Here is a 21,309-nt window from a genome sequence, read left to right on the forward strand (position 1 = left end):
ACAATGTACATGTACGTACCTGTACAATGTCATGAATGTACTTACTTCACAATATCAGTTCAAACTTTAAATAATTGGAAATTTTTTAAAACAGTGTACCGGTACTGCAGCATGTATACGCATGTACATGGTTTCCATGGTAACACAAAAGCTTTGAATGGAGTAGCCATAGCATGTTTTTACCATACATGCGTGTATATATTTTTAAACCAGAACATTAGAGGGCATTTTTTCTGAGGCCGAAGTAGCATGTGTTTGGCCACAAACACATGTAGAGTTTTGAAATTGTCTTTGTTTTATGCAAAATGTTACTCATCAAAACCAAATCAAGTAAAAGTTCACATTAAATTAAATGTACTTGTAGATCTTGCGCATACGCACATACATGTACATGTATTTTTAGGCTCAAGTTTCTGTTCATCTCAGGAAAACCACAAATACTTTTCATGGACCATTCTATTCACATTGTGTAAATTAAAGCCCCGCCATAATAATAAAGAAACGACACACAACAAAAAAGGGGGGTTCAAAGGTGGAACCACAGCATCCTAGTTTCTTGGATTCAGGTGCAGCCACATTATTTTCAGGGTTACGAGTCCCTCTGGAATTCGCAGTGAAGTGTTGGAGAATGGCCAGGAGTTTGTTCATTCACCTCGCCCTGTGGGCAGTTAAAGTTACCCGTGTTTACATTATGCTTGCAGTCAACTTCAAGGACGCTGGTTTTTCTTCTCCAGTGGAGGGGAATAAAATGGTGAAATCCACCCTGCCGATAGGCCCTATCAGTTCTGTTTGTATTGGGAAAACTATCTGTCCTCTATAGAATGGAGGTAGTCAGTGGTTGTGAAGATCGATCTTGTGAAATAACAGTGTACAGTACATGTACATGTACATTGTACATGTACCGGTACATGTGCCTTAGAAAGCAGCTCACTATACCTGTACATGTACATTTACAGGTTGCATACATGTACATGTACATGTAGGCTTGGTCAATAATAAAATTTAGGGTTTTTTTTCTCAATGCCCATCATTTTCAGTCCTTGTTTTCATTGAGAATCCTGATCCCTCATGGCCCTTTTAAAAGGGAAAATACAACATTTGCAAAAATCAAAAAACGAAATGATCAAATTATTGCGAAATACCTGACTGAATTGTTAGGGAATGACAGTCTAAAGCATCCTTTAAAATCGTGGCTCCTGGTGGGCTGACATTTTCAAGAAAAACTGTATTTTTTAACGCTGGTTGGCCGACCAGCATTGGAGAAAAGTGGCTTTTTTCAAAAACTGTTCTTAATTGTTCATATTTAGTTATTCTGACATTTCTTTTCTTTGCAATTGATCACACACATGTGAAGGGGTACAAGCCTGCTAGACTGATTCTCTGACCTTACAATTCCCCAAAGTGTATTAATTGCTTTGTTTCATCTTATGTGGGATCAGGGAACCAGACTGCAAGAACATGATAGGTTTTCTTGGTTTTTCCAGCATCTACAAGCCCAAAACATAAAACAAGTCAGTTTAACAATATTTTATACCGGTATAACCATGGAGCTATAAATACTAATCCTCATTTCTGAAAATTGCAGCAAAAGCAAATGTTGTACATTCCCTTTAAAAAACAAACCTGCCCAAAAAAACCAACACCTACATTACTGCCCAAAACTTTCTTGTTTACATTTGGTCATAACTTTTCGTTGTCTCTCTTCATTCCCTGAAAAATGATTGTTCAGCATAATAAGGTCGACAGAGGTCCCAGGAGTGGTGATTTATTATTATAATGGCAGGCTGGCCGTGGGGTGGCCCATTAGAGCAGCCATCTCGCTGAAGCTAGGGTTGATTTTATGGCGGGGCAAAGGTTGAAAATTATCACCTGGTGAAAAATTGAGGAAAAGTTTGATAGATAAGAAAGTAGTAAAGGGTGGCGCATGCAGTATTCTTTAGGTACATGTAAGTTGGTTCAAGTGGGTAATTATATGTACATGTACATGTAGGTGATATGAAAGTAAAGTTTATAATATTGATTTTTTTTTTATGAACACATTATTATACGCTGCCTTCTTAAAACCGTATTTCCCTACATCATGTACAGGACAAAAAAAAATTCAGGAACATTCCTGAATCTCCTTAACCCTAACCCTGCTGAATCCAACAGGATCCAACTACATGTATGTCACATACCGGTACCCGATGCAGCCTGTTGGATTGAGCAGTAAACCCCTTGTGTACATTCCTCATGCAAAATGTTGGATTCTGCAGGCAACTGAACCGCATTATAACGCATTGTTGGACTCCGTTAGATTCAGCAGACAACTGAAAATGAGGCACAGTGGATTGAACAGGAAAGTCTGGTTGGACTCTGTTGGATTTAGCAGGGTAGTCCTGAGGAAGTACTAGGGGGTTTCGAATTCCAAGTAAACAAATTAAGTACACGGGTAGAACGATGGACAAACGTAATAAAGCGTTACAAAAAAAACCTTATTTTGTGACCTCTCCAACGTGATAAGTTCTAGCGTGTTACAAATACTATAAACATATATTATGTAGCCTATCAGCGCATGTTACATGTACCTCATCGCTTTACTCTCTACATATATTCTTTAAGTCGTAACAAGCATTGATTTAGTGCATCGGTAGCCATGCGTATGATTCCCTCACAGTGCTAATCTCTCTCCTTTTATTACTGAGCACAGCGGCATATTGCTCATCTCTGAACATTGATTTGTGTTCCGTACAAAAAAAATCTGATTGGAATTACTGTCAAGATGCTGGCAGGGGGTGGCTTGTCATGTTCAATGATGCGGAGAAGATTTGTCTAGTATAGGAGGGAGAAGGAAGGCCGAGGGCGTAAATTTGCTGTCTCAAATCTTTCTCATCTTACTGTATTTGCTTGTTTTTCACTTCTTATGCTGTAAAAAAAAAATAATGAAAACCACTGTAGTATAAAGTTTTGTAAAGTTTGGAATTTCATCTTCATATCGTATAAACTTTCTGGCTGCTTGCCTGCTTTCTCCGTTGCGGCTGTGCTTTCCACCAAGTTGTACAGTGCTTAAATGTGTAAATTAAAACATTTCCAAGCAGTTACCAACTTTTCCTACCCATGTACATAAATGTTCCTGTATATGCCAATGCCTTTTTACATTTACGTAGATATTGTACACTACCACTAGCACCGGTGCATATATGGTGGCATGGGTGGCTTGTGCGCAAAGCGCTTGCCTCTCACCAAGGTGACCACGGTTCGAATCCTGGCCGCGGATCGCATGTGAGTAGAGTTGTGCGTTGGTTCTCTCCTGTGCCACGTGGGTTTTTCTCCGGGCCCTCCGGTTTTCCTCCCTCCGGAAAAATCAAACACTTTCGATCTCAGGCTGTGCTCTGTGGTCATATATGGGTCGATGTGGCTGGCAGCCATAGGCGCCTTTACGTGCCAGCGGCCCGACCACGTTGTAGCCGCGTCCTTGGCAATTCAGCATAACTAGCTGTGAGTAAGGATGAGTAGCCTCCCAAATTATTATTATTATTATTATTATTATTATTATATACATTTGTACGTTCATTTAAAGTCAAGTCAAACACAAAGCAGATAATTGCAGAAATGAAAGGATGTTACATGAACAGGTACATACATTGTAGGTGCTTACTCATTATGTCCCCCCCCCCTCCATTAAATACAGTTCTGGTTTGCCAAGGTTCGTCCTTACAAACAGTGTGCCTCTTCTAGTCGGACTAGTCCCTAGTGCCCAGAAATGCATTACTGCTAGCTAAATTTGTTGTCTGTGAACAGCAATGTGAAAGATATCCCCCTGGGAAAAAAAAACTTAATGGATGGCTGGAGAAGAAAGAAAAATTACTTTCAAGCAGGAGTGATAATTCCTGATGATAGTCACCAGCTGTAAAACATCCATCTCGGATGATATAACGCATGGATTTTTTTTTTTTTTACGAGAGTTCATTCTTTATGGAGAAAGCATCCAACGATGCGCATTTGGCCTTTTTTACTACGTGTACCTCACCAGTAACCTAAAAAAAGAAGAAATAAAATCCAAGCAAGAGAGCAAATTGATGTGGCGCGGGAGATTGCATCGCGCTGACAGACAGAGAAAGCTTTGGAGTCTTCTCAGATTACAGGATGCGGGACCTGGCACAGTGTACGTGGTGTGATTTATCAACTCTCTGAGATGCTTTTCAGCATCGACGCCTCATTTCTTAATGCGCGCATCCTCCCGAGAAAATGGATCTTGTCTCTTCCTACCCTTTTTTTTTTTAATCAGCGGAGAAACTTGCGTTTTTTAATTTGTGGTTGCGTGCATGTGTCAGTGATGAGAAGTCAAAGAGGATATATTTACATTTTTTTTACAACCTGTGCAGTGTTTTGGTATTAATAATTGTAAATAAAACTGGCATGTTCAGGTTCATTGTGATTAAGAATTGCTACATTGGTATGTGTTACATGTACAGGTCTTGCTTTTTATTGTGGTGTTAACATACACTGTACATGTACCGGTACAGTGCAAGTAGTGCAGAAGTATACAAAAACAGCTGGAACGAAATGAACTAGCTAAATCCATTTTGGAGCTATCACATTCATACATCAAAACTCTTTCATAATCGTAATAGAATGTAGTTACAGTGCAAAAGTTGATTGAGCCCATGAATTTTTCGTTTGGACACAACATGGTAGCAAAATGCCCGAGCTGTGACTATGAAATATGTGTACCCACTGTCTGTCAAATTTAATAACTTGCTCTGAATGTTGTGACTGTTTAATTTAAATGACTTCAAAACTAACATTTCATAATTGAATGAGATTCACCACAAGCACATTTGCTCAATGTACAAATGTACATGTGGTTTTCAATAATCCTCCGGGCCTTTCTTAAAATTGAAAAGAAAACATTCCGAGCCAGGGTGTGAAGTTATGCAGAGTGCAGCAGTCCCTACCCAAACCCAACCCCACACTGGAAATCCTCTGAGACGATTCGTCTGGTTGCACCACCCACTTGCCAGGTCCTGAACCCAGAGGCCTGGATGACTTCTCATCGTCAGTACGTCAACCAAGACAATGTTACCAGAGTTCCTCTCCCCGGCACCAGTTTTCAATCAGTGCTCACCAGCGGGTGTCCCACTGACCTCTTATTCTATCAAATTTCATTCCCGCTTTGCCAAGATTTGATTTTTTTTTTTTCATTCGGCCTCTTCCACCTTTTGCTCCAATGCAGCAGTCTTCGCTGACTCTCTGCTCAAAAATATTTTTGGATTTTGCATTCTGTTTGATTGCCACAAAAGAGCAGCGAGCACATTTGCAATGAATAGTTTCAGCCCGAGTGCCTGTTTTTATGGAGGCTGGGGAGCAGTAAATGGATTTTATACCAAGGATGAGATACAGACAGACAAAAACGACGAGGACACAGTCTATTGTCGGTTACCGGCCTGCCCCAGCTCTCTTGTGTGCGGAGACTTCCTGGTAAGTCTGCAGGGAACCGGCTCGGGGAGCCCGGGTTATGAATCAGGAGTAACAGTTGTCGGCTGCAATTTTACTCTGCCTGGGATATTTTGCAGTTGATTGTATTTTATTGGTTGTGTTGTTTTCGACAACTCTCGGGAGAGGATCTGCAAATGCCTTGCCATTTCATCCCAGGGATAAATTGTGATAGTGTGGACTAATTGCGTTGGGATTTTGGTTTGTGTGCCTTTCTGAAGTAAAGGTGATTCTGTGCTTGGAACTGTGGACTTGATCTACTCTAAAGTGTTGTTTGGGAGTTGGCCAAGATTTGTATGCCCCAGTGTCAGAGACAACTTCTTTACATCATAAAGAATAATTTTGTGCTTAAAAGGAACACTGTCTCGGTTAATTTGTGCTTTACATTTGAGATATGATTTTCTAAATGGTGTTTCTTCTTGTCAGCACATACCGGTACGTGTACATGTACCGATACGTGTAGATCAGTACACAGCATATCGCGCACACATTGCAATGTACGGTACATGTTGGTTGTTATTTGCTCATATGATCAAAGTCCATAACGTTTGTTGTTGTTGCTTTTTTTTGTTGGTAATACGGTATGTTTGACTGGACTGAGGAGTCTATCAAAGGTTGTACATATTTGTATTATTGTACATGTACATGTTCAGGTACAGGTATGGCTAATACATTTTGTAAAGTAAAAGTTACAATGTACTTTATCTACCGTACATGTATTTACCTTACCTTATTCAAAATAGTTACTAAATATTTTGTATCAAATCCAAATCATAAATTGATTTTATAAAAATGAACCAGCAGCCCCGTATTTGTCGGGGTAATACAAATATGTACATGTACATGTACATTAATTTAATACTGGTACCAACCACATCTCATCTGTTTTTGCAAGGTACAACATGTACCAGTATTAACATACTGGTACCATACTTTTGTTTATGTATTTATTACCTTGATATTTTATGCAATTACTGGTGTTTTGAGGTCACCTTCTTGTGTTAAATTAGACATTATTTGCTTATTATTCAGATGCCTCATGATTACGAGTGGGAGTATGGTGTTTTTCTCACAGCATTTTGCGATCACAATTGGCTCAGTGTGGGGTTCGATTTGCCGCAGAAGAGATCATGACCTTCCAATAATCTAAAAGTTTGACGTCACCCGGAACTACATACTGCTCTTTGATTTGTGTGTAGAATAGTTCAAGCCCTAGTTTTATTTAGTTCACTTTGCAGAAGCACAAAGGTGATTCAAGTGATTATTAAATGCAGTAAAAAAAAAATCACCTTTTAAAAAAAAAAAAAATTGGCTTTGGTCTCATTCCAGATTCCGCCCGGCGTTGACCTGTCACTGAGCGAGCTCCAGGACATGGCCGACCGGCAACAACACCAAATTGAGGCCCAGCAACAGACGCTGGTTGCCAAGCAACAACGACTCAAATTCCTGAAGCAACAAGAGCAGAAACAGCAGGTGAGTGGCAGTCGCAGCGGTCCAGTGAGAAACGGGGACGGAAAAGGTTGGGGAAAAAGGGAAAACTGCTTCCTCAGCTAAATAAGAGTTCGAGACACATGAATGTTATACAGCTCACAAAATGTAGAGCACATGTACTTGTACATGTAGGAGATAAATCAAACTGCACCTTTATTACCCTAAATATTTGAAAATGATAAATAAAGAAGGGTTCAGTTTGACATCACATTGGTTTTTTAAATTTTATTATACCTCCTGCCATTTCAAACAGTCACAGACAGTCACAATTCACTTCCACTTCCCCTGCTATACTTTTAACAAAGGCTAGTCACCAGCAGTCAGATCATATGTCAAGGAAGCACTGTGACTAGTCAAACTGGGTCAACAGAAATTGACTGGAGTGCGACCTCCGGATTGTTATTCCAGTGCTCTACCAACTGAGCTATCCAGGCCTTTGGTGGCGGTTCTGCGTTTTTGTCAATGTCCTTGCTTAGGCCACAAAAAAAAAAATCTCCGGTTTATGGTATGGAGCTTGCCCCAAAAGTGGTGCGGTGACGCGGCTTTTTTTTTTTTTTTTCTCACTTTTTTTTTCTTCAAATTTCGCCTGATGACTGCAAATGGTGCCCGACTAAACTCAGTGCAAAATATATGGGAGCCCAGAGAGGCCACATAAAGCTTATACTCAATCGTAACCCCATCTAAAAACACGTTAAAATTGTGCAGCAGCAGGATTCCAGTCAAACCAGTGAGTTTGGCGGTTTTGAGACATCATCTTTCATTGAAAAAAACCTTTTTCATTTTGCCGACGCGCATGGCTACGGCGACGCGCGCGCATACCAGAAACCGGAACCCTCTTTTTTTTGGCCTTATGGGGTGCAGTTTAATTTGTAGTGATTTAGAAATCACAGGTCTGATTTTAGTGACCATTTTAAAAGAACCATAGTAAAGTTTTTATGAGGAAGAGGATGAAGAAATATTGTTTGACATAAAATGTTACATCATTTGCTTTTGCTGTAATTTTCAGAAATGGATGGAATTGGGGGGTTGGAAATATACAATGTATAGCAAATGTAGTTACACTGACTTTTTTGAGGTTTTGGGTTCGAAAATGCTATAAAAACCAAGAAAAACAATCATTTTCCTGTAGTCTGGTTCCCTGACTCCATATAAGAAGAAACAGAGCAGTTTACATACATTGGGAAATTGTAAGGTCAGGGAACCAGTCTAGCTGGCTTGTACCCGTTCATAGGTGTGTAATCGATTGCAAACAAGTGCGATGGTCAATTGGGGCCAGTATTTGAAAAAAAGCCAGTTTTATCCAACGCTGGTCGGCTGACCAGCGTTGGAAATTGATACAAAAATACCACTTTTCTTGAAAATGACAGTATACCAGGTGCCATGATTTTACAGGATGCTTTACACTGTCATTCACTAACAGTCCAGCAAGGTATTTCAAAATGATTTGGTAGTTTTATTTTTTTTCTTGGTCCGTAGTTTAGGGGACTACACACGACTTGTTCCATGGTACTATGGGGACCGAAGACGCTGTGGGGACAGCAGAAAGTCCCCACAACTCGGTCCTAATTTGCCTGACAATAAAAACTTCCCCATAAGGCGGTGACCATGTAAGGTTGTTCTTGATGCATAACTATGTATATGGCACACGACATACCGTACCGGTACCATAATTATGAAATCTTCTTGAATTCATCACCTCGAAAGTAGGGCTTCACCACTTTGGGTTTGTACAGCTTAAGATACAGTGTGCTTGGACATGTTATCCTTGTGACATTTATAATCAAATTTCATCAAACTAACTTAACACAAGTATTGTATGCTGAGTAAATGAGAGTGTCGGTCCTCCTGTTTTCGGGGCAAAACTTTTATTGCGGGTTAAGTGGTTCGCATCCTTACATGAAGACTTAATAAATTGGGTCTGCAGTTTTTCAATACGAGAATTTCACAGTAACAACAGAGAAGCTGCCATTGGTGTAGCAAATCCTGCTGTTGTGAGGAGAAAGTCCTTGTCCGTTTGTAGATTTGCCAAAGGGTATTTGTTTTACTCTACTGTTAGTAGTGTACATTGTAAAACAAAGACTAAGGCAACATTGACCCCGCAGTTTATTTGGAGGCATGCAATTTAATCATAATGCTTTTGTGTTCATTATGATTATTTTTTTTCTTGTACATGTAAATATGAGGCTCCAAATAAACACACTTCCATAGAAGCACACTTCAACAATAAAGATTGGATGATTGACTGTGGAACAATATAAACCATGTTTATGTTGGAAGTTGACCTTTATTTTAAACTTGTTTTAAATCTACATGTACACAATGTACGTTCATATAGTCGACCTTTAAACTTGTTAACAGAATCTACGTACATACATATATAAATGGTATACAAATGTTGACATACATGTACGCGTGTTAGATTTGGGCAAAATAACATTCACTGTACAATAATGCTTAAATGTTTGGGTATTGCCTGTTGGTTGCACATCACGGGTGACTCTGGTGACATTGTCTATGGTACATGTACCGGTACATGTATTTCCCCCTTTTACAAAACACTTTATAAAGAACATCGTTCATTTTGTACATGTACATGTACTGGTAAGTTATGATAACTTTGAAGATAATTGTAGATGTACACGTACCGGTACAATTTGCTTGAAATAAAACAGAGGTTATGGGCTGTCTATTATATGTACATGTACATGTATGTATTGCCTCTATACCAACATACAACAATGAGTGAACGTAATGTTGACCTTGCAACAAATCACTCATTATCTAAATTGCAGGATTTATAGTCCTTCTTTATGTCCCCATCCAAGGCCCATGAGATTACTACAAAAGTATTGTACATGGACATGTACACGTATTTCTGTATTTCTTGATAATACATAATACCCTTGGGCTTAGTGTTATTGGCAAGTTCGTATAGTGCCTCTTGGCTGACCTCAGAAATATTGTATTTATATGAAAAGATAATACTTCTGGACAAAGAAGTCTGTGGAACAAGTACATGTACATGTACATGTAGATACCGTCATGTACATTGTACATGTATACAAGCACAATACATACATGTACATGCACCAAATGGAATGCTTTTTTTTTTCTCTTTTTAAAGTCAGACATTCATATAAATTCTCAGAATCATACATTTCTGAAAAAAAATCAAGGATGCATCAACTACATGTACAATGTACATGTATGCATTTACATGTACATGTACTATGCATTTATATGTACATGTAAGTTGATCACAATTTTAGATTGCACCATTTGAATACCACTGCACACTATGTACATGTACGGTACAGTCCATGCAAACAAATGTTCACTTAAAAACAACTTTAAGAAGTCTCCCAATCTCGATGTCTTCCAAATGGGCAATTCCACACAAATGGGCCTCATCTTTTGTCTTGTCTTGTCCTACTCACTTTCAACTAAGCAAGGTGTAGGAAAAAACTGAAGAAAACACTAGCTCATCTTTTACCCTTTATACGCAACATCCATAAACTTATCTAATTGGCCCATTAGTGTGGAAATGCCCAAATGCATGTACATTATGGCCAGCTTTGCCAAATATACTTTTGGCATTATATAATGTATATTTATTACATGTTTATATTTTATGCTGCATAATCAATTTTAAAATGTTACCGGGTACCTGTATGTAAATGCTGTGCACGTATTTAACTTAGCATGAGGAAGTCACATTTTACATTTAGAAACAGCCCATGAAAAAAAATGGATTACATGTAGTCCTTCCTGTCAATATATTTACACGTATGTGGTGAAAAAAAGTAGGTTTGCAATTTATGTTAATACAAAAATATTACCGCAGTGTGAAAAAACACCTCCTCTCAGCCAGCTTTTCAATTATCAGGCAGGCAAAATAGCCAGGAGGCCCAACGCCACTTAGCACCATAGCAGGGGTTTAGAAATATGAAACTCAACTCCCCCCAGGAAAAACAGAAGAAGAAAAAAAAGTGGGTCAGACAGAAAAGGGAAACTAAAACAGCATTAAGCCAAGCTGCGGTGCGACAGAAATCACTCCATAATGGCACGTTTCTGGAGTATTTATGGGCTGAGCTTCCCACCGAAATATTGGGTTTCCTTATTGGGCATGCGGGGGATTTTAGTCACCAGATACACACTTTGAGTGCAAGCGAACACGCAGAAACCTTGACTTTGTGCAGTGCCCCGCAGTGGCAACACGGCATTGGAAATTTTAATTGGCCGGCCGAACATGCAGGATCCCGCCTGCGAAACAGTAGGGGGTTTTGTGTTGCACGTGACAAAACTGTTGTTTTTCTTGGGAAGAGAGAGTGGACAAAAATCGAAAGATCTGTTTGTCTAAGTCCGAAAGGTGCCTATGGATGAGTGAATCATTTGTTAATGCATGGATAGTTGGCTGAAGGTTTGCAACACTGTGTACTTCTTTCTTATTGTTGGCCAGTAATTACTTTTTACGCTGTCTGCGTTATAATATGCAGTGATCAAATTACTCACGATTGTATTGAATCGTTTGGGAAAATCTTGCCTAGTGCATGAGCCAACAATAGCCCCTGGAACTCAGTTGTTGACAAAGTGAAATTTTGAAATACCTACGTGTATGAATGACCATGGGCCTTATTCACGAGTCGGCCATATTAAGGCCAAGTTCGGGCAAGGACCATTAGATGTCTAGTGGTTGATTTGTGACGTACCTTACGCCTGCGCACTGATAGCAATGTGCGAACGTCTCTAGTCAAACGCTGGTCAAAATGTCATCGCAAAACTTCTGGATCCTGGCTCTCTGCTAGCGTTATGAATGCGCGCAGCTATTGGTTACCAGCGAGGCAACCAACCCCAGTAGGCTGGTTCCAAATAGTCGACTAGCGTAGTCAACCACCGTTGACTAGACAGAGTTCGGGCAAGCGTTAGTTAACCATTGGTCAACTATAGTCCTTGCGCAAACTTGGCCTTAATTGAAAGCGAGGTAAAATCTTCATTTCTGGAACTTGCGAAGAGAAACGAAAACAATGACATCCAATTAATTACAAATTAATACCAGTGTGCTCTGATGAATAATTTAAAATTTGTGATTAACCATAACCTAGTGTAAGCCACATTTAAAAAAAAATTGAAAGTGAGGCTAGAATGATTAAATAGTCTGGCACCATCCCATTCAACAGTTCACAATTTGTAAAATACATTCAGGGAACACGACCACAATGGCTTCCTTCTTTCCTAGTACGATCCAACTTTGCACGATATCCATTATCAAAAAGTTCACGAATTCTTTTCCTTTCCTACTTATTATTTTAGCAAATGGCTGCTGAGGACGAGCGCTTGCGACGACTCCGAGACAAAGTAGACACTCAGGAGCAGAAGCTCCGAAAGCTGCGAGCGTTACGTGGCCAGGCCGACTCCACCAAAAACAGCAACCACACCCTGTGTAAGTACGGTAGCAGCCACATCCATAGCCTCCCTGAGAGAACAAAGATAAACCAGGAAATCAGATGTTTCCAAAGACTACAACTGCAGAAGAACCAAAAACAAACAGTCTTGGAGATGGTTGTGTACTGAAATAGTTTCAGCGTGAGGAGAATTTCAAACAAGTGAAAATGTCCCAAATATACTATGGAATAGCCATAGTTGGATTCGTGCTTATTTCTTTTACATTGCTATTAATAGCATCTTATCCAAACCAGTTTTACTGAGGTGCTTAGCTGAAAGTATTGCAAAATTTAACTGGAAATGATTTGTAGAAACACAACATCTCATGATATTTGGCTGGTGAAGTACATTTTCTGGGCATTTGGTTTCAGTGTTTAGCAGAATTGCTCACTGTTCTCCCTTAGGACCTTTATAAAATTCTCTCCCAATGTTACAAATTTTGAAAAATCCTTATTTAAATCCCACCACTAGACTGATCTCGAGACCAGAATAATCTCATTTCGTCCTAAATGTTAACAATTGGAAATGTGTCTGGTGCCCAAAATGAAGCCACAGCCGGTGATGGAAAACTTGGAAAAATAGCAAAACGTATTCTCCTTTACCTCAACAGCCACAGAGCTGGATTCAGTCCGGACCCTGTTTGCCCAGAAGGAGAAGGAGCTGGCTCAAGCCGTGGCAAAGGTAGAGGAGCTTAGCCAACAGCTTGAACAGCTGAAACATGGCAACCTGAATGGCATCAACGGGGATGTCTACAAGTCTCCCGCCAACGAAGAGCTGGACAGACTGCGCAAGGAACTCTTGGTGAGTGAGGCTGGTTCTTAGTTCATGGGAATGTCTTTAAACGTTCGGGACAAAATATACCAGAGTTGGAAAGTTGTTCAGTTTTCATGGTGTTTCCAAACGTTGCATTCTTGCCGATTAGCTTTTTTAGCAGAATATACTGCTGCACAGTTTCCATCTGAAAATCAGCTAAAGTACATTCTCAAGGAATTCACATTTTGACATCCTGGTCTTTCGTGACAGCTGCACAATGAGAGAGTAAAAAGCTAAATATCTTGTAATAAAATCACAAGTTGGTCTTGGTAAGAACTCAATAGAGACAGAAGGAAAACCCAAGTTACAAATGTCAGTAGAGAGCCTCTTTTTGAAAAAGTGCCCCTGGAGGAAGTCTGTGACACAGTATCTGTGGAGGAGGTTTGACTTGAAGCTACTTCATGCCGTTAGTTGGTGAAGTAGCTTTGAAAACTATATTAAAATGGAGTAAGCATGATTATTTCCTTAACTTTTATTCTAGTCCCTCATTTATCAGTTGTTTTTATTTTGCAGCTTCGTAATAGACTGAATGAGGAGCAGAGTGCCACATTGCAGAAGCAGCGACAGAACATGGTCCATCGGAAGGAGGAGATGGCAGTGGTGGACAGACGCATCGAGGAGCTGACAGACAGACTGCGCAAGACCCGAAGCCTGGGCAAGCCTCAGCTACCTCCTCCAGGAACAAATATCAACAACAATGCCTCATCACAGAGTCGGCTGCCCAACGGCAACATGAAGCTGGACAGGCCAGTGAATGGAAGCCAAGCAAGAGATGCGGGCAATGGAATGAACTATAGAGGGGACCCAAGGGGGATGCCAAATGATCCCGGTAGGAGATCCCCCATGGCCAATGGAGATATCTCAGGACCTCCTCCACCCAATGGTTATGGGGTCCAGGGAAGACCAGGTCCCACTGGTCGCCCGATGCCTCCAAAGCCTGCCACGCTGTTCCCTCCACAGAGCTTCAAGCCCAGGACGAACCAGAGCAGTGCCTCGGGCGTTCCTGGAAAAGGCTCGCCTATGTCTGCCAACAGGCCGCACCAAGGCCCGGCTGCCTGGCATTCCACATCTTTGGATGTTGTCCAGCCATCGCGCGGCAAATCTGAGGGCATCAATGAAAGTGGCAGCGATACCTCCTCATTGACAGAGAACTCTAGCGTGGACAGCATGCCCACTAGCGCTCTACCCAATCAGCAGCAGGGATCAAACAGACGCCCTGACAGTCGCAGCTCTCCTGTACCTCAGCGGTCTGGAAGCCCCATGTCCTCACAGCCCATCCCCATGGCCAAGACAGACCCAAGGTTAGCGTCCCTCTCAGAGAGGCGAGCTGGTGACAGATCACCCATGTACAATCTAGCAAGCTTAGAGGCTGCCCTGTCTCCCCCACCTGCAGAATTGTTGAATGACCGTGGACCTCCTCAACCAGGTGACTGGAGACCTGGCTTTGGTCCTGGACAAGCTCCTGGCAGCCCATCCCGCAATGGAAATGGCAACCATACGGAGACTGACTTCAGGACAAGGAGTGCAAGCACTGACTCTCTCAGCTCACAAGGCCATAATGGTAACAGACAACAGCCTTCACCCCAGGGCAAGAAGAAACCCCCTCCCCCACCAAGAGCAGTCACAACTGGGCTATCAAATGCCACTCCAAGCTCTCCGTCAAGAAGTGGTCCACCTGCCCCCAACGGCCACAGGTACCCATCGGTGTCAAGCCAGCCGTCATCCCCAAGTGTCCCATTTAAGCATGAAGGAAACCAGTATGGTCCTACCTCAACAGCCTCCACTCATCCTGGTAGTCCAAAACTATCTAGTGGGCGGAGCTCTGGTAGTTCCTCTCCTGTGATTGGTCCTCGTAATGGTCTATCTGGTCCTGTCATGAGGCCACAACCAGGATCACCAAGTTCTGGTCAGTCCGCAAACACCCAACTTCCTGCCTCTGTCAATTCTGACATTCCGCCACCGCGACCTGAGCTTCCCCAGCCATATTCCTCCACTGGCTCCTCCGCCCCTGATCCCACCAGACCCCGCCATCAGAGATCACCGGCAACGGTCGGCATGTTTGTTCCACCGCCGCCGGCCCAGATGCGCAATTACAACCGCCCCAGTTATGAGAAAGGCATCACGTCAACCGACGGTGGAAAGAAGAACCTGGCAGTCAGGAGCCTCTTCCCTGACATGCAGCCCAATCCGCCTGGTCGAACCTTACTTGGAAACCTTCCACTGACCAGCAGCCTCCAAGGCTCCCAGTCATCACGTGATGAAGATGACGCCCCCCTCAGTCCAAACCGCCCACCAAGTCCGCTGAACCTTCCCATGAGCCATCTCTACCACCACCCGGATTTCCAGAGGTTGCGGAACATGCCCCGCCCGCTCAAGAAGCGCCTCTCTTATTCTGAGGACAAGGAGAGCCTGAATTTCCTCAAGATCGGCAGCACAGAGCCCACTGTGAACGAGAACAATCAGGAACAGCAGGATCCTTCCAAGCAGGAGCCACAGCCAAACGACATCAGCAAGAAGGACCAAGACATGAACTTTAGGAACAATGCCATCCTGAGTCAGAAGCAGTACACCGCTGCCCTGTCCCAACTCTCAAGATCCCCGGTCATCAGCAACCGGAGTGTCACTGGGAAGGGAGAAGTCAAAGGCATCTTGAAGAAAGAAGGTGCCTTGAAGAAGACCATCAGGGTACGCTTTGACCCCTTGGCCTTACTACTAGATGCATCCCTGGAAGGAGAGTTTGATCTTGTCCGAAGGATAATGCCAGAGGTGAGTCACTCATAAAAAAAAAACTCAACGATTCAGGCCATTCACAATGCAGTGCGCCACCAAGAGTTTGCCATGGAGAGTCCATTTTTCAATTTTTCGATCGACAAAACATGGCCCATTTGAATGAGTGTCAGTAGACAACTTGAGCTAATTTGTTATAGACAGGGGCATAGCGTTCTGCTGACTTACACAAAACACCATATTGATAAAAAGAAAAGAAAACGGCAAACATTACTTGAATCATGCGAAACTATTGACCAGAAAAACTAACAATTTCAAATGTCCTGCGAATTTGTCGACCATCTTCCACAATGCAATGGGAATAATTAACTCTGGTGGCGCACTCATTGTGAATCATCCGAATTGCAACAAACTTTATTATATGCATTGACTATATAATATGCACTCCGTGATGCTGCACTGTAGCTTCCTGAGGACAACCCGACCGTGTGATACATAAAGTGTATGTATTTTGGTTCATGGGCCTACAAGTATTTGACATGACAGACAATTTGAATTCTAAACACTGCTGTGGACTGAACTGTTTTCCACATTGAGAGATTATAGCAATAAGAAGACATTGTGAAGAATAGAATGTCAAAAGAAGACAATGCTTTCCAAAATGACATCATTTGAAGTGGATGGAAACTTTTGCATCCAGCTGTTAATGATTTTTTTTTTTTTTTTGCTCCAGGTGCCTAACCCGAGTGGTGCCAATGATGAGGGTATCACGGCTCTTCACAATGCCATCTGTGCGAACCACTACGAGATAGTCAACTTCCTCATCATGAACGGCGTGGATGTAAACTCACCAGATAGTGACGGATGGTAAGTTGTTGGAGCTAACTTTACACGTACCTGGTAGCTGCATGAGTAAATCAACTGGACAATATTTGGGCAGGTTTTCAAACAGTACACAGGCTCAGTGTTGCTTAGAATCTTTGTTGATTGGCTAACATGCTCTCTAGAAAGATCCGTTCTTTTATTAGGTTATTGTCAATTATACTTGGAATCGGGCTGTGTTGATGAAGCAATTGAAGATTTGTAGCATACCCTTTTTTTCAGGTTAATACCCATAATCAAAATCCCTAATACTCAGAACTTAACTGTCTAATTTTTACATGCTAGATTACTACTGTACCATATTACATAGATAGAATGGTCACGACGTCACAATGACTAATGTGTAAATTTGAGTGGTAGTTCAGTGAGCAAATTGTTAACCATTTAGCGCAGATGGTGAGATGGCCAAGTGGTTAAGAACACTGGACTCGCACTCTGGTGTTTCAGAGGCAACAGTGGCGTGGGTTCAAACCCGGGCCCGGACACTTGTGCCCTTGAGCAAGGCACTTAACCATTATTGCTTCGTCCTTCGGATGGGACGTAAAGTTGTAGGTCCCGTGTGTTGTATAAATGCACGTAAAAAAATAACCTAGCAAACACTTATCGCTAAGAGAAGGGGTTTGCCCCGGTGCTTCTGGCAGTTATCCTCATACATACACCATGAGGCTGTACGCGATAGCCACACCAGGCGTTTGTACAGAAGGTAACAGATACAGATACAGATACACAGGCATACGCTAAATGCTACTCAAAATGTGACACCATTTACCCCAAAAAATTCCTGACCGCAACATTGAATTTTTTTTACCAACTCAATCCCAAACCAGTGTAAATATTGATAGTTTGTTTTGCCTTCATTGATTGTCAGGACGCCTCTTCACTGCGCTGCCTCCTGCAACAACGTGATCATGGTGCGCAACCTGGTGGAGCACGGGGCCTGCATCTATGCCTCCACCATCAGCGACAAGGAGACGGCAGCAGACAAGTGTGAAGAAGAGGAAGAAGGCTTCAAGATGTGCTCACAGTATCTCTTTGGTAAGGAGCCTAAGAGTCGGGAAGTTGAGGGCAAGAGTCACTCACAAGTCAATCACAAGACCAGAGATGCCACTTTTCCGGTTTGAACCGGAATTCCGTTTTTTAAAAAGAATCTCACAAAATTCCGTTTTTTCCAGCCGTCAAATTAACCAGAAAAAGAGAAGAAAAACTGTGGAAATGCGTTGATTTTTACCTCGATTTAGTACATTTAGGCGCACGCATAGCACAACGTTGTTCGTTGAAGTAGTCTTAAAAACAGTCTTTGTGTATGTTGTTGCCGAGCCTGCATGCGATACAAGCGGCCAACGTACTTGCACGCAGTATCCAACGTCGCCTCGCGCGTGCTTCACCGCGTGCGGGCGTGCTGTATGCTAAGCACACGTAGCATTCAGCCTGGAAATCAAATCTATCATTACAGCTATCGGTGGTTTCCGATCGCAGTGATATATGTGAATACAAAAAAAGAGGTACCAACCATGTTTTCGTTGAGCGCATCGCGTAGTGCAAGGATCATGTACACCGACAGCAGTGTTGTGGAATCATGCACGTTTCGTGTCGAATATTACGTTGGAAATTCGGGTAGGCAGAATAAATATTAGGAATGTGGAAAAAATCAAAGTGATTGAACGAACCGACAGCTTTAAAGGCCATAGAAGCAAAATTAAAAATAAACAGAACTTGGCTTTGCTACAAGATAAAAATGACAATGGGGACTTTGTGTCGGACACGTTTTTTCAAGCAGCCGTTCCGTTTTTTTTCAAGCAGACCTAGTTCCGTTTTTTCCAAGCAGACCCTGTGGCATCTCTGCAAGACAGTCACAAGTCAATCACAAGTCAACCGCAAGTCAATCCCAAGTCAATACCAAGTCAATACCAAGTCAATCCCAAGTCACTCTCAAGTCAATACCAAGTCAATACCAAGTCAATACCAAGTCAATCCCAAGTCAATCCCAAGTCAATCATAAGTCACTCTCAAGTCAATCCCAAGTCAATCCCAAGTCAATCACAAGTCAATCACAAGTCACTCTCAAGTCAATACCAAGTCAATCCCAAGTCAATCCCAAGTCAATCCCAAGTCAATCCCAAGTCAATCCCAAGTCAATCCCAAGTCAATCTCAAGTCAATCCCAAGTCACTCTCAAGTCAATCCCAAGTCAATCCCAAGTCAATCCCAAGTCAATCCCAAGTCAATCCCAAGTCATTCCCAAGTCAATCCCAAGTCAATCACAAGTCAATCACAAGTCAATCACAAGTCAATCACAAGTCCATCTTCAAGTCGATCACAAGTCGATCACAAGTCAATCACAAGTCAATCACAAGTCAATCACAAGTCAATCACAAGTCAATCACAAGTCAATCACAAGTCAATCACAAGTCAATCACAAGTCAATCACAAGTCAATCACAAGTCAATCACAAGTCAATCACAATTCATCCAGTCTCAAGTCACCAGCTATTCCATTGAACTGTGACAACAGCGTTCCTTTGTCATTGTTCATTTCTATTACCTTGGATCTTACATGTGATGAGGTTTAGTTAATGCATCGCGTCTGTTCTTCCCAGCAACTTGAAACTGATGTTGCTTGTGGCAGATTTTTCAAGTAAAATGCAAAAATAAATTTGGGTCAAATCAGGTCATCTGCAGCTGCACGACAGCCGGTTCACCCTCACAATATTGAAAATGAATTCCTGATGTCATGGAAACTTTTTCGCACAGTGATTTTGCAAAAGTTGAATACGTTTCAACTCCTGTGAATTTCATAGCGAATGTTTCCCGACGTCATATTCGCTTCATATTCGAATTGGCGTGAAGTGTGAGCCAGTTTTTTAGTCCCTCAAAATCAGAGTTATGATAAATTTGTCCCAAGTTATTCAGTTTCATTGAACTTTGACACGGGATCAGGCCTCCAGTCTCTGTCTGGAAATGAAAACAAGGCATGTTAAGGGTTTTCTGCTGACAAAGCAATCATGGGCCTTATTCCCGAGTTGGCCATTTTTTGTCAAGTACCCTGAATGTATTTCATTAATTGTTAACTGTTGAATGGGATGGCGCCAGACTTTTTATGCAGGCATCATGCAGCCTTATTTTACTGACATTTTTTTAAAATATGGCTTTAAACATTTGGGAATGTTTAATTACAAATGTCAAATTATTTATTGAAGCAGACTGGAATTTATTTGACATTAAGTTGCTTTCATTTCTCTTCGAAAGCTCCAAAAATTAAGATTTGACCTAACTTTCAATTCAATATGGTCGACTCGTGACTGAGGCCCATGCTTTATTCTCACAAATATGACAGTCGGTGTTTACCTCTCTTTGCAACAGGCGTTCAGGAGAAGATGGGCATCCTGAACGGCGGCCGCATCTTTGCCGTCTACTCCTACAACGCCGAGAAGCCGGACGAGCTCGCCTTCAAGGACGGAGAGGAGCTGACGGTGATCCGACGGGGCGATGAGGAAGAGACAGAATGGTGGTGGGCCAAGAAGGGCGACCAGATGGGCTACATACCCAGGAACTTGTTCGGGGTGAGTGTCGGTTAACGCTAACCCGCCCAAAACACAATCTTCCAAAATTCCCATCGGGGGGGGGGGGGGGGGGGGGGGGGGGGTTTTGATAGTTTTTGGCCACTGGGCACATTTTAAGGGGAAGAACAATGTGATGGAGGAACACATTTGTCAAAGTTCATCGCTGGCCTTGAAACTGGACGACTTGTGATTGACTCCTGATACTTTGTTGGCAATTTTGGAAGGATCAAACCCATTATTGCAAAGTTGTAGATGCGAAGCAGTATAAAGGCCAGTTCACACTTGCTGGTGCGAAATGTTGATGCAAAATGTTGGTGCGAAATGTTGGTGCGAAATGTTGGTGCGAAGCAAATTCGTTTGGGTATAAATGTTGAACATACCAATGACACTTTCATCGGTGACATCATGAAAATTCCTTTGCTTTCGCATAAAGTATGAACCAGCCTTAGCAATCATGTTTCTTAAAAACTGGACACGAAATGGCTCCTTTTAACAGTTATGCATGCAGCTTTTCCTTTGTTTTTGATCAGTTCTTATGTCTTTCTTTTCTTTACCTGCAGTTGTTCCCCCGTGTCAGGCCGTTGTTTTGAGGCTCCTCAGCCAATCAGCTTTTTATACCAAATTGTGTAAATACGTGACGACTGAACTTCTGGACCTAGTCCAACAGGACGTCAGCTTTTTAAAACTCCCCAAAAGGAAACAGACTGGAAAACCATGCCTTGCATCTGATATCGGGAACATGCAAAGTGCGGAAAATGGAGGCGAATGTGACACAGATGTGCTCCATGTACAAGCACTCCAACGCTGGTGAAAATGAGGAGTGCTGGTATTGAAACATCCCTGGATGCCAGCTTGGCTCATGGGTACCAGTTGAAATAGATTTGTACTGGAAATACCGTTATTTGTTGGATTCTTTTTGCT

The 21,309-nt window shown here is 42.0% G+C and overlaps 1 protein-coding gene across 4 annotated transcripts in view; it reads left to right on the forward strand.

Annotated features, from left to right (window-relative positions):
• Nucleotides 1–21,083, forward strand: part of LOC119736875 (apoptosis-stimulating of p53 protein 1-like) — a 58,608-nt gene extending 37,525 nt beyond the window's left edge. For all 4 annotated transcript variants that reach the window (XM_038210906.1, XM_038210898.1, XM_038210889.1 and 1 more), the window contains 8 exons: nt 6,805–6,948; nt 12,277–12,406; nt 13,019–13,209; nt 13,735–15,987; nt 16,682–16,815; nt 17,699–17,865; nt 20,189–20,388; nt 20,949–21,083. In XM_038210906.1, coding sequence (XP_038066834.1) covers nt 6,805–6,948; nt 12,277–12,406; nt 13,019–13,209; nt 13,735–15,987; nt 16,682–16,815; nt 17,699–17,865; nt 20,189–20,388; nt 20,949–20,978 — 3,249 coding nt within the window. In that variant the 3' untranslated portion in view covers nt 20,979–21,083. The remainder of the gene's footprint in view (nt 1–6,804; nt 6,949–12,276; nt 12,407–13,018; nt 13,210–13,734; nt 15,988–16,681; nt 16,816–17,698; nt 17,866–20,188; nt 20,389–20,948) is intronic.
• The last annotated feature ends 226 nt before the right edge of the window (nt 21,084–21,309 follow it).

This window comes from Patiria miniata, unplaced genomic scaffold (assembly GCF_015706575.1).
Source record: "Patiria miniata isolate m_02_andy unplaced genomic scaffold, ASM1570657v1 HiC_scaffold_10, whole genome shotgun sequence".
In the NCBI taxonomy this organism is placed as follows: Eukaryota; Metazoa; Echinodermata; class Asteroidea; order Valvatida; family Asterinidae; genus Patiria; species Patiria miniata.